This window comes from Lethenteron reissneri, chromosome 17 (genome assembly GCF_015708825.2).
Source record: "Lethenteron reissneri isolate LAM-NWPU_2019-01 chromosome 17, ASM1570882v1, whole genome shotgun sequence".
Taxonomy (NCBI): Eukaryota; Metazoa; Chordata; class Hyperoartia; order Petromyzontiformes; family Petromyzontidae; genus Lethenteron; species Lethenteron reissneri.
The window spans coordinates 11,083,535-11,097,291 of record NC_083795.1 but is presented as its reverse complement, the minus strand read 5'-3'; the positions used below and the strand labels follow the sequence as shown (position 1 = coordinate 11,097,291).

Genomic DNA, 13,757 nt, shown 5'->3' with positions numbered 1-13,757 from the left:
ACGGCCCCATATGATTATTTTTACCGTGCGACTTGCGAACGTGAACTTGCATTTGCGCACCGAACCGCGTAACGATTTGGTTCCGCAAATGTACAAATGTACAATATTTCTTCTTATTCATCCGTTTTAACGGTGCTTCCCCTTTTTTTCTTGTTGAATCCTAACACATTTGATAACACTGGCCTATCTGCATTTTAAAAAATACATTATTGGTTTACAAATAGGCTTCAGGAACGGGGTACGTTGGTAAGTCGGGGACTCATATTCTTTGATTTTTTCGTTAAAGTCACGTAGGTAAAATAAATCCTAATATGAATCCTTGCAGTCACGAAAGCTTCAAATCTAAAGTCGGGGACTGTCCGACCAAGAGAGTTTTCAACGAATTTACTCCAAATACACGGGAACATTTATCGAATAATTGGAACAATTTTCCGCTCAACTCCAATTATTCAAGAAATTACAAAGTAAAACATTACCTAAGTCTTCACATAGGTAAGACGGTGTGAAGGGGGGGGGATATGTAAAGCCAGTTCCAGCCACTAGAGGCCGCTATACTTACATTTGCAAAAGACAAGCAAATCAGATGATTCGAAATCACGAGGGACAAATTCCTATGATGTCACGGAGCACATGGATGCACACACGGTAAGCAGGAGTTGTCGAAATACGTTTTATTTTGCAAAGGAGATGGGGCAATAATACGGTTGCTGAAGCAGACAGCGTCAAGAATAAACATATTCTTATGTTTTTTCGGTAAAGTCACGTAGGTAAAAAACATTAAAAAGTAAAATAAAATAAAAATCACGACGTTTTTATTTTATTTTACTTTTTAATGTTTTTTACCTACGTGACTTTACCGAAAAAAAACCTAAGAATATGAATCATTGCAGTCACGAAAGCTTCAAATCTAGAAAGAATAAACATACTGTGTGTTTAGAAAGTGAAATTATAAGCAATAACAAGCAATGAGACGGTATGGAATACATGCTTTTGGTAAAGCACACGACCCACGTGCTATGCATGTGTGTTATTGAAAGATTGTTCCAGATCTATTTAAAAAGAAATACCACTAAAACGATAAGCATGGTTGGCTACGTACGGTGCAAAAGAAGTTCCACATACATATAACACATACCGGTTCTATTTATCACCACTAAAACGATAAGCATGGTTGGCTACGTACGGTGCAAAAGAAGTTCCACATACATATAACACATACCGGTTCTATTTATCACAATCAATTCAGTGAAATTATTGCGGTCAAAAAGCTGTTGGAAAAACATTAAACACCGCACTATGCAACACCGTAAAAATATGCGTTTCAACTAAAGTGTTTCCATCGGACATGCCATTCTACACTTGTCAATAAAGTCATCTTGTGAAACTCCTCCTGCTTAGCATCTTGTGCAATGCACAGCGTGGTAACCCAACAATGTCACTTCCCCCGCACCGCGCCCTCCAAGAAGTTGCACAAGGAGCGCCAGAGATCGCTGCACTCCTCCACTCCCTCCTCCTCTGCCACTTGTTCCCCTGCCTCCCCCACTTCATCGGCTGCTCTGGCTCCCATTTGCCCATCACTCGTGGCAGTGGTGGTGGTAGTAGTGGTGGCCTCAGTCGTCACCTTAGCCTCCAATTCTTCCACGAGGCTCAGCCAGGACGCAGGCGACTTCTTGCAGAGCGGTGCGATAAGCTGCCCAGCCGTGACATCGCATGCCGAGTCCCTCTGCTTAAGCGCCTTCACGACCTGCGTCCAGAAATACCTGTTCTTGCGCTCGTATGCAGGGCAGGAGACTGGGGAACCCCGATAGGTGCACGAGGGGGCACTGCGGCACCGGAGCTGCAGTGTCAGGGTGGGTTCAGGAGCATCACTGAGCACTTTCCAAAAGCACTGGGCTCCATCGAGGACCCGCAGTCTGCCCCTGTGGCTCGGCTTCAGCATGCTGGGCAGATTGGCCTTTAAAGGTAGGGCTTGGTCACTCCTGGCCTGCCCAGGCGTTTTTTTTAAATGATGTCCATGCTTTTGGGCGCTCTGATCTGTCTTCACAACCATCACCAGGCACAACTGGAGGCACACTCCCAGGAGCAGCAATATAGCAAAGTGATTGCTTTGCATGTTGTCACCTAGAACAAATAAAGTAACTGCAAACCAGCTTTCAAATGCGTATTTATGGTGTCACAGTGGTGCAATAAATTACATTAAGTGCCGAGATGCAATCGCATCTCAAATAGCTGCAGAAGCAGAGGAAAGCAAGCAATGCGAAAAGGGGAACATGTGATGGGGAATGATAGGGTCACGATGGTAATGCACAGGAGACACAACTTAGTACCAGACCTAAACACAATAAGACACCAATGACTTACAAAGAACGCTGCAGAGGCGTTGGGATCACTGAGGCTCAACACCACCAACGGCTCCCCAAGGGACGAGCGAGCAGCTGTCTCCAGTTGGGATTAACGGATTGAAGGATTTCAAATGTGTTCAAATACTGTTACACATACTATAAAGGTCTGCAAATTGATTTTCGAATTCATTTTGCACCACTCAGTCAGGAATCCCTTGAACATGCATGCAAATGGAGAATTATACAACAAATCTATGCAATATATGCAATGTGGCAGGCAGGCAGTCAAACATTTACCTTTAAAACCAATCCCGCAATAAGTTCAGTGCTATAATTAGTAAATATCAACATAATTCCAAGTAAACAGTGGTGACATTTTTGATATATTGTCTGGTTATGGTAAACTGAAAATAACATACCAAGTCGGTGTCGTAAAAAACGAGGTCTTCAGAGCACAGCGAAGAGCAAAGCCCTTTGCCAGCTTGAGAGCCTTATATTTGCTGAAATGTTATGACGTATGCATTTGTAATTGCATTTAAAAGGTATTAGATGCGGTAATGTGTCAATTTTCCCAAAAAGTGCTCATATGCTCTTAAGCTGCCAACAGATTAACTGTTCAGACTGCAGGTGCTTGGACTTCTGAATGCTTTTTCACGAATTTGTGAAATTGAGTGGCTTCAAATAGAAAAATATCTTTTTTTTTAAGAAATATATTTGATAAAGTTTAAGCAAAATCTATACAATAGTTCTTAATTTGTTCAGTATATTTATCTGATATTGTGATCGCTTATTTTGAGATTAAATAATATTTACAGCACTACTTCTGGATGGCAGCCTGCCGATGCCGTGTCATGGGAGTTGTTAGACCATACTCTTCAGTGCATGTTGAAGGGAGTATGTCCTGAAGCAGCTCAAGAGATGGCTTGGCACTGATGGACATTGATGTTGGTCATGGCCGAGAATCTAACTCGTGTCAGTCATCAGCAGGTAGTGCAGAATCTCTAAACTACCTCACCCAGGCCGCCCCCATCCCCCAAGAGTGAGTGATAAATTTAAGTTGTAATCAGCTGAAGTAAAATCATCCCGAAAATAAAATATAGCAGTTGATTTTATATGAAGCCTATAAAAAAGCATACTTATTGTGAAACATGTTTTTATATATGTATAAGGACAGTACGGCTCCCCGTGGCCATGGTTACTAATTAACGTAAGTCACCACTGGGACCTAAGTGGTTGCTAATAATGATTGATGCGGTCGCGTGAGGGCAAGCACGGGACCTAACGGTCATAAATTGTAATAAAGGCAGAGACAGACAGGGCCAGGTGCGGTGAGAGAGGGTTCGGGGAATAGGGGCGTGACCGGGTCGTGAGGGGAATAAGAGCCGGCGCGAACCGGGGCTCTGGGCTGCTGTTGTGGGGGAACTGCCGTCGCCGTCGTCACCTTGGAGCGGGTTGTCTTCATCATCCTGGAGTGGGCACCTTGTAGTCTTGGAAGGCTAGAGTCATGTTGTCTCAGAATAGAGCTAAGTTAACAAGTGTATATAGTCACTCGCGGTTACTCGTTAAGTTATCAGTGAGTCGGCAGACTTTATTCATAATAAATATACATATAACTGAACAAGACGGTATCTCTTAGAGCTATATTACAAATGTACTTAAAAGTTTTCATGAGACGAGCAGCCCGCACATCCTTTAGAAATGACCCTAAGTCCCTCTCAACCAGCAAAAGTTTTTAAGCCGTCTCTCCACTGTTCTCTTGCCTTCTGTACTGTATATCCCAATTTATCTCAATAACTTTTTGTCTTTTTATATGTTTCTATTAGCACGGTTGGCTACATATGGCTATGTGCGGTGCGAATGAAATTCAACATACATGCACGCCCTGTCTTCTACCTCACCTTCCATATCTACTCTTCTCCTCTCCCACTATCTCTCACTCTCCTTATTGCCACCTCTCCCTTTCCCGTCTCAATCTCTCTTGCGTCCCCGTAATCCTCCCACTTGTTGCTTTTCCTCGCTCTCCTCTTTCCGTTTTCCTCTCCTTTTCACACCCTTTCACTCTCTGACCTGTCCCTCTCCATCGTTTCCTCCCTCCTCTCTCTCGCCCTTTTATCTCCATCACATTTGCACAGAATACACGGCAGGGTGGAGTATAGGTGGAGGGGGTGTGACGCCATCACACAAGAGCCCGCCTCAACGCTGTAGGATGCAATTGTATATGAATAGAAGATGCAATTGTAGTCATCAGAAATATCCATGGTGACGTCACTTCCGCATGAATCCAGCCAGCAAACATTTTTTCTCATATCCCATGAGATGCCAAATAAAGAGATTTCCACTACAAACGACTTGTATCGGTAAAAAATACAATCTCAAACATCTAAAAATTGTGCACTTTTTATTAAGTTGCAGAAATGCACCCAAATGGGTACACAAATCATACTACTGTACTTTACTTCCATTGATCCAGAACATAAATAGATGACAACCAGCATAAACAGTTCATAATGAAATATGTAAAGCAGATATTTACTGTGTGGGGTGATCATAACTTCTTATATTGTAATTCCAATAAACAAATAAAACATGTTACTAGTATTCCTACGATTTAGTGTTTTTCTCAATTACGCACTGTTGTAATGTCAAGATGAACAAACCACCAAAATGGATTGCACTCCACAATAACTAGAATGCTAGTGAATAGATAAATACATTTTTTGGATAAATTTTCATATTGCAAGTAGAACCGAAGTTGCCATTTTAAATAGTTGACTTTTAATTGCCAGCAGAATAGCCCCTATCCCCACCAACCACAAAACGCTGAACATAAAACGGAGGATAGCAGACAAAACTGCGTACAATGTCCTGGTGTACAAAGCCTTATCTAAAACATGTCCATAATTGTCAAAAGAACTTTATTGTACAGATATGCAGAAAAAAATATGTTAATTGTACATGTCAAACTCTCTACCCTTTCTACTCTTTTCATCACATATGGGAATGATAAATTGTGTTGCATCATTTATAGTAAATAGTTTTTAAAGATTACCTTTCCATGAGCAATAGAAATTACATCTCTCAGTCTCATAATTCTACAATTTACAACAAAACGAAAACAAACTTTTTCAAACTGGATGAGTGAGGTTACCTTGTACATGTGGGCAACAGTGCTTTGCGTATGGTTGAGTCACTTCTTTTTCGCATTAACATTTTTACATACCCAGTTCATCCCATCCTAAAGAAGAAAAAGTCACAAGGCCATGTAAGTTATTTTCAGTGCTTAATTGGATGCAAAAATATATGCTTTAGAGATTGAGAACATGCAGTTCTTACACAAAGGATTTTTGTAACAAATGATTGCAAATTAAGTAATCATGTAGGTGGATGAGACACCAGCACATTAAACCTAATTACACTTAGGCAATAAACCAGGGTATATTAAATCCATCTTGACATAAGAATTTCAAAATAAAATGCATCTATCGCCCAAGTCTGAATTGCAAGAGCCTTGTTCCAATGGACTGTTACCTGGTCATAAATTATTTGACTTAAATATTGTCAATTATTTAAAAGTAAAAAGGTATACATAAACATTTCAAACAAGCAAATTCAACACCTATTGTTAACAGAAATAGTATTATAGTCATCCATGTATATGGCACCAGTGTAGCTGAGAAAAAAACAAGACTTGTACCTGCACACCCTCCCCCGTCAAGGCTGAGCAGGCCTGGATCTGCCAGACGCGGTCGCGAATGGTGTGCAAATTGAGCCCCTCAGCGATCTCAGAAGCTGGTGCGGCCGTCAGCAAATCTTGCTTGTTGGCAAAAACGAGCACAGGCACGCCACTCAGCTTCTCTTCTTCCAGGAGTTCGGCCAATTCCTGCCCAACACACCAAACCGGGGGGCGCATGCACACGCGGACGTCCCATGTGATCCGTGGGCACATTGACCCGCTTCCCAGGACCTTGGTCACAGTGTTCTGGACGCGCACACGCGTACGCCCCATGTGTGATGTGCTCACATGGACTTTCTTTGTGGAACCGTGGTTACACTCAATTGTTGTGAAACAGAGGAACACCCAACGCTTATAACATTATGCCCATATTACTACTCGGAGTAAAATTACAGGACTTACAAAAGGTTAAGCAATGCAATGACTGAGATATTACCTGACACACCATTTTTGTGTTTAGATGGTTCATAGAGCCTTAAAAATATAATTTCGGATATATTTACCTGCCCTGTTTCCTCAAATCTTTTCCTATCTGCGCTGTCAATCACATAAATCTGTAAATGGAAAAAAAGAACGTTCACATTACTTAAATAATGTCCATATACAAACATTTCAATAATGATATTTGTGATCTATGTTGGAACTAACCAGCACATCAGTGTTCTCAAAGTAGTTTCGCCAATAAGGTCTAATTTTCCTCTGTCCGCCGATGTCCCACACATTTAACTTGAATCCTTGCGACTGCACGCTCTTGATGTTAAAGCCCTGTGCAGAGAAAAAAACAGTTTCACAATGCTCTCTGAAGTGCTCAACAAAATGTATAAAACGTGATATTAATCAAGTCAAGATTAATATTGTGAAGTTTTGGGGGAAAAAAATCACTTGTGATGCAATACGAAATAAAAAAGACAAATGACTCATGCGAAAATGTGATTATGTAATACGGCTGTGGCAAAAAAGTCAGGACCATCAACTCTGCATACCAGATAATTACACAAATTGCAATACTGCTATAAATCAGCCATGCTTTATACCCTGCTGGATGAAGGTAATCCCACATCATCATCCTGCATGGTCTTGCAATCTCACAATCCATCTCATTCCTGCACATGAGATAATCTCATCACTCCATCTCTGTGGTGGTTGCCTTACGGGCATGTTCCCTCCTTTCGCTGCTATTCTGTTACCATTCCCATCCATTGGCCGTCATCCCTTCTCGCAGTATGGGCTACACAAGCCCACTCATCAGAAACGTCTGAAATTTACACTTGTTCTCTTTATTGCATGTTGCTCTTGCTGTGCCTCAGTATAATATCTGCAATTTAGATCTTTGTTTATGTGTATTTTTCAGTTTTTGTTCCATTTATAATGTCTATGTTTCTGATCCATATGTAGCGAGTCCAACTGAGTCGCAGATGTTATTCTTTAGAGGCAACACATTTATTATATCAACACGTAATACACAAAGGGGTAATTTCCCCATCACCAGATGCAGCCTAGGGTGGTGATCACCCAGCTAACTACTCTATACGGAGGAGTTAAAGCTACGAAGGGTCGGACCCTCACTCAGGTCATGGCCACATGTTGATGCCTTGCAGGACATAGAGCTTCCAGCTTGTAGGACGTGGAGCTTCAGCTCGTAGAACGAAGTGACCCCGGTCCCTCTCAGGGACCCACCTTATATCCTCCCAGGTCGGGGTTGGCTCCGCCCAGGCCCCGCCCTCCTTCTCGAGTGTTCTAGCTCCATCTCGAGAGCTCTCCCCGGACAGGTGATCACCCCCTAGCACCCCCCCCCCCTGGGGCCCTCTCTATGGACACTCCGGATCACGTGTCTACGGGGTCAACGAGAGTGCCATGGCCCGGGGCAACCCTGTCCCTGGGTTGACACTCTCCCGCTCCCCCTTGTGGGAGCCCGCACTAAACGCTATGCGCGGTGCCCGCGCTATCCCAGCGCTCACCAAGCCCTACTAGGGCTGGTACTACACCCAGTACACCCATCGACGGGGTGTACACGATGACAGTGCATTGCACGCCCTGCTATCATAAAGCCGGCATCACACAGCAACCCACCCAGAACTGTCTACGACGTAGGAACATCGCATGCCACGACCCTCCCGGGCCAGCACTATACAATGACATCCCCGATGTCACTACACATATATTATAGCAGGAAATACACATTGATTAACAACATGTAACTTTTTATTAACATATTTTTTCTAAAAACACTGTGCTCTGCTCCCAAGGTCCTCATTATTCTATCATTATGATCCCAGTCTGTCTAAGCAACTGCCATAGATAATATAGAGGCCAACCAACCATGAAATAACAAATAACATTCGAGTATACTGGATTCAGAACATTTTTTATATTGTGAACATACTAGCAATCACATTCTGGAAAAGACTAAGGTATAACACGTACCATTATGCTTAGCCTTTGTGGACAAACGAGTATTATATGGATTGGTGTACACTCATGCAAACTCATAAACCAAGGCATTCAATTATAAATAGGATTTGTTAAAACCAATTGCAAAACGGAACAGCTACACTGATATTGCTTGAAGTAACGCAATCCAAATCAAAAGTCAGGGAAGGAGGCATGATCTCACCATGGCTATTCTCTGATAATACTGTATTTTCCCCCAAAAATATATAGAACAAATAAATGCATATAGTACGATTATTAACAATCGCTGATTAACTGGCATCTTCATTGTAACAACCAGTGGAAGTGTGCCGGATATGAGTGATAAATGAACTGAATGTAACTATTGTGGGCAATCCCCAGATTATCACGTACTGTATTAAAATTTAAATTAATTTAAAGTAATCATCACAATCAGGCCACGTAACAGTAATTACTTTATTTGTGAAGTTTAAGTCAATATTTAACGCCACAAATACTTACAAATGATTGTCTTGTAAAATAAATATCACCATCTAGAAGAGCACGTTTGTGTAACTATCTTTTCAAGTTATACAGATGCAAGTTGAAGATAATATTTGTATAAAATCATACCTGAGTTGGGGTAATGTGCGTTATGTCTTCTGATGCAAGCGTCTTGAGTAGAGTGGTTTTTCCTGCATTGTCAAGTCCTAAGAGGAGTATGCGAACCTCCTGATCAGGAGCACTTTTCAGTTTACGTAGGATGGACAGCAAACCCTACAACACAACGGGGAAAAAACCAATTACCATAATCTATTGAGCAAAAAATAAGAGCACAAAAAGTATCCAGAAGAAACATACACAAGAATGGTCACTTGCACGAAACACAATCATACACCCACACATGTCACATTGTAGATAGGCGTTAAAATGAATTAGAATGAAGTCTTACGAGTAGTCCCTCTCCCATTTATCACGCATCACTTAACCACCAACCCCTTCAAAACTCTCAAGTCACGCTGCTCGCTGAACGAAAGGGCAAAGATGCAAGCAAAAGAACACAACGTCGCCACCGGGACTATTAATATCAAGTGAAGGAGATTGACTCCTCTAAGCTAACTACATCTGTGGCTGCTGTTCTTTGCTTAATCCTTCACAACAGGATCAAGTGCGTTTCTCTATGATTGCCGTGGTTACGTAAGCGGCAGGTCGCTGCCATACCATTGCATTAAGATAGTTTGTTTTGATTATAATATAATGAACACACCAGCGAAGCTAATGAATGGTCTGGCATCTATATAAAATGTTAAGCCAATTAGTGGTTCCACAGAACACATACATATACCTCATCGCGTAACGTTTCCTCATTTCCAGGCAGGTGCGTTTTTAATATATAAATCCGTTTAAACAAGTAATGTATACGTGCCCAATTATAGATTGCTACTTTTATGTCTCCTGATGAGAGTAAAGCATGTCATCAGCCGTTACCAATGGCACTCACTGCTGGATAAAGGCCTATCTACGTTTTTATGATGAAGTGATAACCAAACCTAAACGCATATATATTTTGGGTTGGTGAAATTCGTATCTTATACACTGCGTAAAGACATACACTAGTGACTGGGAAAATTTGTAATTTTTTGGAAGAGACATTTAAATACACGTACGTATCACGATCAGACGTATCACTATCAGACAAAAATACCACCTTTATTCCACGAGATTAGCATACTCAAATGACAAAGTTGATATATTTAACAACTGCCAGGATATACGGGTACCGTATTTGGTCAACAATCACCCCACCTTATCCATTCAACGAGCATTTATATAGCAAAGGTGAGTTTGAAAATATCAATTGTACAACTGCAATATATAACGGGACGATTTTTAAAAAATTCCAGTCATTCTAAATCCACCAGTGGATGAAGGCCTCACACCACGTCGGTCATGGCGTTTATTTGTCCATAATTCACGCACGTCGGTCAGTAACGGGTTGGTGAACAGAGGTCTGAATAAGCAGGACTGTTTCAGATACTACGTGCAACTGATGTTAGCCGCGAACGGGCACCGAACTCAGGTTCATACGCATCATCGCCTGATGATTGCGCGATAATAATAAAAAAACACAGTCCTTCGATACAAACTCCGAAACGCGTCCCGCGGGCCTAGTCAAACATGGCCAAGCCTACGGCCTTGCCTGGCTACCTTACCCCGGCTACAGAGCCCCCACCCCGGGCCAGACGAAACAGCAGGAACGTCCAGGTCCATCCTTCATTCAATCCCAGCTAATGCCCTGCGCGCAGGCTAGCTATGTGTACCTTGGCGAAGGCATAAACTGGAGTGTTTGGCGCAGTTATATTCGTCTAAACGAAGGCGTATTAAGCGTCGTTATCTGTACGCCGATGGACGGCGGCTTGCGAACGCAACTCACCATCTTGGTCGCTAGAGCCGGTTGCTAAGGAGGCGCGTTGCGCGGTGACGTCATTCGCTGTTGACGTGACGTCACCTCCCGCCGCTGCCATGGCAACGGGCGGTGACGAGTTTCCACTCAAAATGTTAAAATCTCCACTTCGCATCCACACAATTAGAACCTTTGCAGAGTGAAAAGAATCCGATGATCCATCAAGTTATTTTTTTACAGACGTCCTGGCCGGGGTGGATCAGAAAGTTACGACGAACAATACCAAAAAGTCTATAGGAGCGCATAGACTCAAAGGGCCATGCAGGGCTCCCACATTATATTGGAATGTGGGCAACACCGCAAAAAAATAAACATAATTGAAATAATAATTATTAAAAAATAGAAACTAGATTTTTATTAAAAATAAATAAATGGAAATATTAATTATTATTTAGATTTTTTTTACCTACGTAACTTTACCGAAAAAAGTATGAATCCTTGCAGTCACGAAAGCTTAACAACTAGAATCAACACCACAAAGCCAATCAGATTAATTTGTTTTCCAGCATGAAGTCTCAGTATATTATATTCATAACTGTTGTCATATTGGTGAACCAGATCACCTACAGCTGAGTATCTAAAAAGAGCTTGAAAGCTCATCGGATTCCTCCAGAGTAAATATTCTTATTCTGAAGTTGAAGGCATGTTTTTAAACCCTATTATTTGCTAATATACTTTTTCTAAAATATCATCCATGTGAATTTACATTCTGAACCATGATTAGTCCCTTTAAGTGTCACGACTAGTTTGTGCCAATTATTAAATTAATTTTCAAGATTTCTTTCATCCAGCATTGGATTATGAGGGCCACCAAAACTCACAATGGCACTACTGTATTGAGAATATATTTTATCATTTGTAATATCCACTCTGACCAATGCGCTTATGGTAAAAAGGTGACAATGTTGGGGAACCCTTCAACCAGCAGTTGATTGGAAAAACATTCTGGAAAAGTATTTAATATGGTTGTCAAAAATAGATTTTTAAAAAATTTATACAAAAGGTAACAATTCGGTGTAAATTAAACTCTTAAAAAGCCTTAATACAAAATATCAACAAAACCAACAGCACAAGCCAGGACCTCGTGATTAGACTTGTAAAATCAGCAATGGTACATTGTCTGGTTTATTGTGATGCTTCTGGAAAACATTGGAAAATAATTGCTATATAGCTGATGGACCTACATTTATTTATTTTTGTGCTAAGACCCTTGCCTATTTCTTTTTCATTTTAAGCAGTTTTACCAGTAAACACACATGACATTAGCCACAACTTGCGTACCGAACTTGATTTGGTCTTTCCACCACCAAATCACTATATCTCAAAACCAATCCTCAGCACTATTTGTATACTGTGCAGTATACACCTGAATACAATAAACACCTCTAACATTTATATGGTCTATCTAAATGATGCAGCTGACTTCCTCTCCTTCTCTCTCATCACCGTCTCAAACCGAGATATCTTGGCCCAGTCATGCCCTCCCCCCTCCTCCTTCCGGCCCGTCGCTCCTTTATTCTTGCTACTCATCTTGAGCTTTCGCTCTTTTGTCTATTTTTGGGTACGTCTGTCCTGGCATCCGTTCCCTTTCCTAGTTGTATGTTGAACTTTTTTCGCACCGTATGTACTAGCCAACCGTACTAATCGGAGGTGCGATCTTTCACTTGCTGTCTGCCCCTTTTGAGTAACTGACACTATTCACATTCTCGTGCTGCGATGAGTAAAACTATTCATATAAAAAAACTTGTAATCAGTATATATTATGTGCAATGCAATGAAGATGAAACATGGGTGTTAACAAATAAAATCAAACAAAAGCTTAAAAGTATGAAAATACACATGGAGAGGGAAGAATTTTGAATTACCGTAGGGAGCAAATACAAATTAGAAATATATATTAACTGTTAAGGAAAGTAATGCCAGCCAAAGAGAACATGCCCGAGACTATGTCCACCACAAACCTAGAGTGATTAAATTCGCACGTGTGCAGGGAATAGATGAATTCTGCCTTTGTGGAACTGGACTTCATTCAGGTGTTCATAGATCATGGGATAACACCCTTAACAAATGGGCAATTTGTCACCCATGTGGAGAGTTTCTTCCTCTAACAAAAAAATAAAGTACTGTACTCAACTTCTGCACTCACATTGCTAAATAAAAATACAAAAACAAAATCAGGTCATGAGAAAGTAGAAAATATAAACCTGTAATGCCAACAACTATATTATAGTGAGGTAAAAAGAAGACATGTCAATGTTTGTGGAAATTCCTACTTTTGCCAATGTTAAGCTTAAAAATAAATTGTGTTCCATGTAACTGATCAGAACAAAGTAAAAACACACAATGAATATACCTTGTGATATTTATGATAGTTAACTTGTTTTTTTTATAACACAAGACAGTATCACAGGAAACATACAAGAAGCATATATAATGCCATAGTGTTTAATGAGTGGTTAACATAGCCAATGAATATAACTTTATTCACAATTGAAATTACACTTTGAGTAGTGTTATTGAATCCTACACTGGATTACTGCTCAATGCAGTATACAGTAATTTCAAAAGTCAAACGTGATAAACAAAAATCATGCAGACGAAGTGACATTCTCCATTTAAATGCTCGAATGCATACAGCATTAATATACAGCTTACAGCAGAATAATGCAGCGCAATGAAGACGTAATAAATGTCATGTTAACAAGTCCACAGCAAATAAACATTCCAAACTTAAATCAAATAAAATGAGCACAACAAGAAATATGTTTCAGTCCACTACATGAGCTGGGCCAACATTTGTATAATTTTAAATCTTAGAATGAAGTCA

At 40.8% G+C, this 13,757-nt stretch overlaps 2 protein-coding genes across 3 annotated transcripts; both read right to left on the bottom strand.

Annotated features, from left to right (window-relative positions):
• Window positions 1-901: 901 nt before the first annotated feature.
• On the bottom strand, window positions 902-4,559 carry LOC133343483 (uncharacterized). Its single transcript, XM_061553135.1, has 2 exons — window positions 4,241-4,559; window positions 902-2,121 (listed from the first exon to the last, which is right to left on the bottom strand). Exons 1-2 carry the CDS (start codon window positions 4,245-4,247, stop codon window positions 1,436-1,438), a joined length of 693 nt encoding a protein of 230 aa, XP_061409119.1. The 5' UTR covers window positions 4,248-4,559; the 3' UTR covers window positions 902-1,435.
• A 166-nt stretch (window positions 4,560-4,725) lies between these two features.
• ARL3 (ADP ribosylation factor like GTPase 3) lies at window positions 4,726-11,021 on the bottom strand. Of its 2 annotated transcripts, none has more exons than XM_061553137.1 (6): window positions 10,901-11,021; window positions 9,100-9,243; window positions 6,724-6,840; window positions 6,579-6,629; window positions 6,037-6,222; window positions 4,726-5,577 (listed from the first exon to the last, which is right to left on the bottom strand). In XM_061553137.1, the coding sequence occupies exons 1-6, from the start codon at window positions 10,901-10,903 to the stop codon at window positions 5,530-5,532; spliced, it is 549 nt and encodes a 182-aa protein (XP_061409121.1). In that variant the 5' UTR covers window positions 10,904-11,021; the 3' UTR covers window positions 4,726-5,529. The 2 variants fall into 2 exon arrangements, with proteins under 2 accessions (XP_061409121.1, XP_061409120.1); XM_061553136.1 differs by lacking the exon at window positions 10,901-11,021 and adding an exon at window positions 9,419-9,451.
• Between the last annotated feature and the right edge of the window lie 2,736 nt (window positions 11,022-13,757).

Excerpts from the sequence above, each read along its gene's own strand:
- ARL3 (XM_061553136.1), bottom strand. Across the intron at positions 6,630-6,723 it reads TTGAGAACACTGATGTGCTG|ATTTATGTGATTGACAGCGC; the intron begins GTTAGTTCCAAC and ends TTCCATTTACAG. Across the intron at positions 5,578-6,036 it reads TGACGGGGGAGGGTGTGCAG|GATGGGATGAACTGGGTATG; the intron begins GTACAAGTCTTG and ends TTTCTTCTTTAG.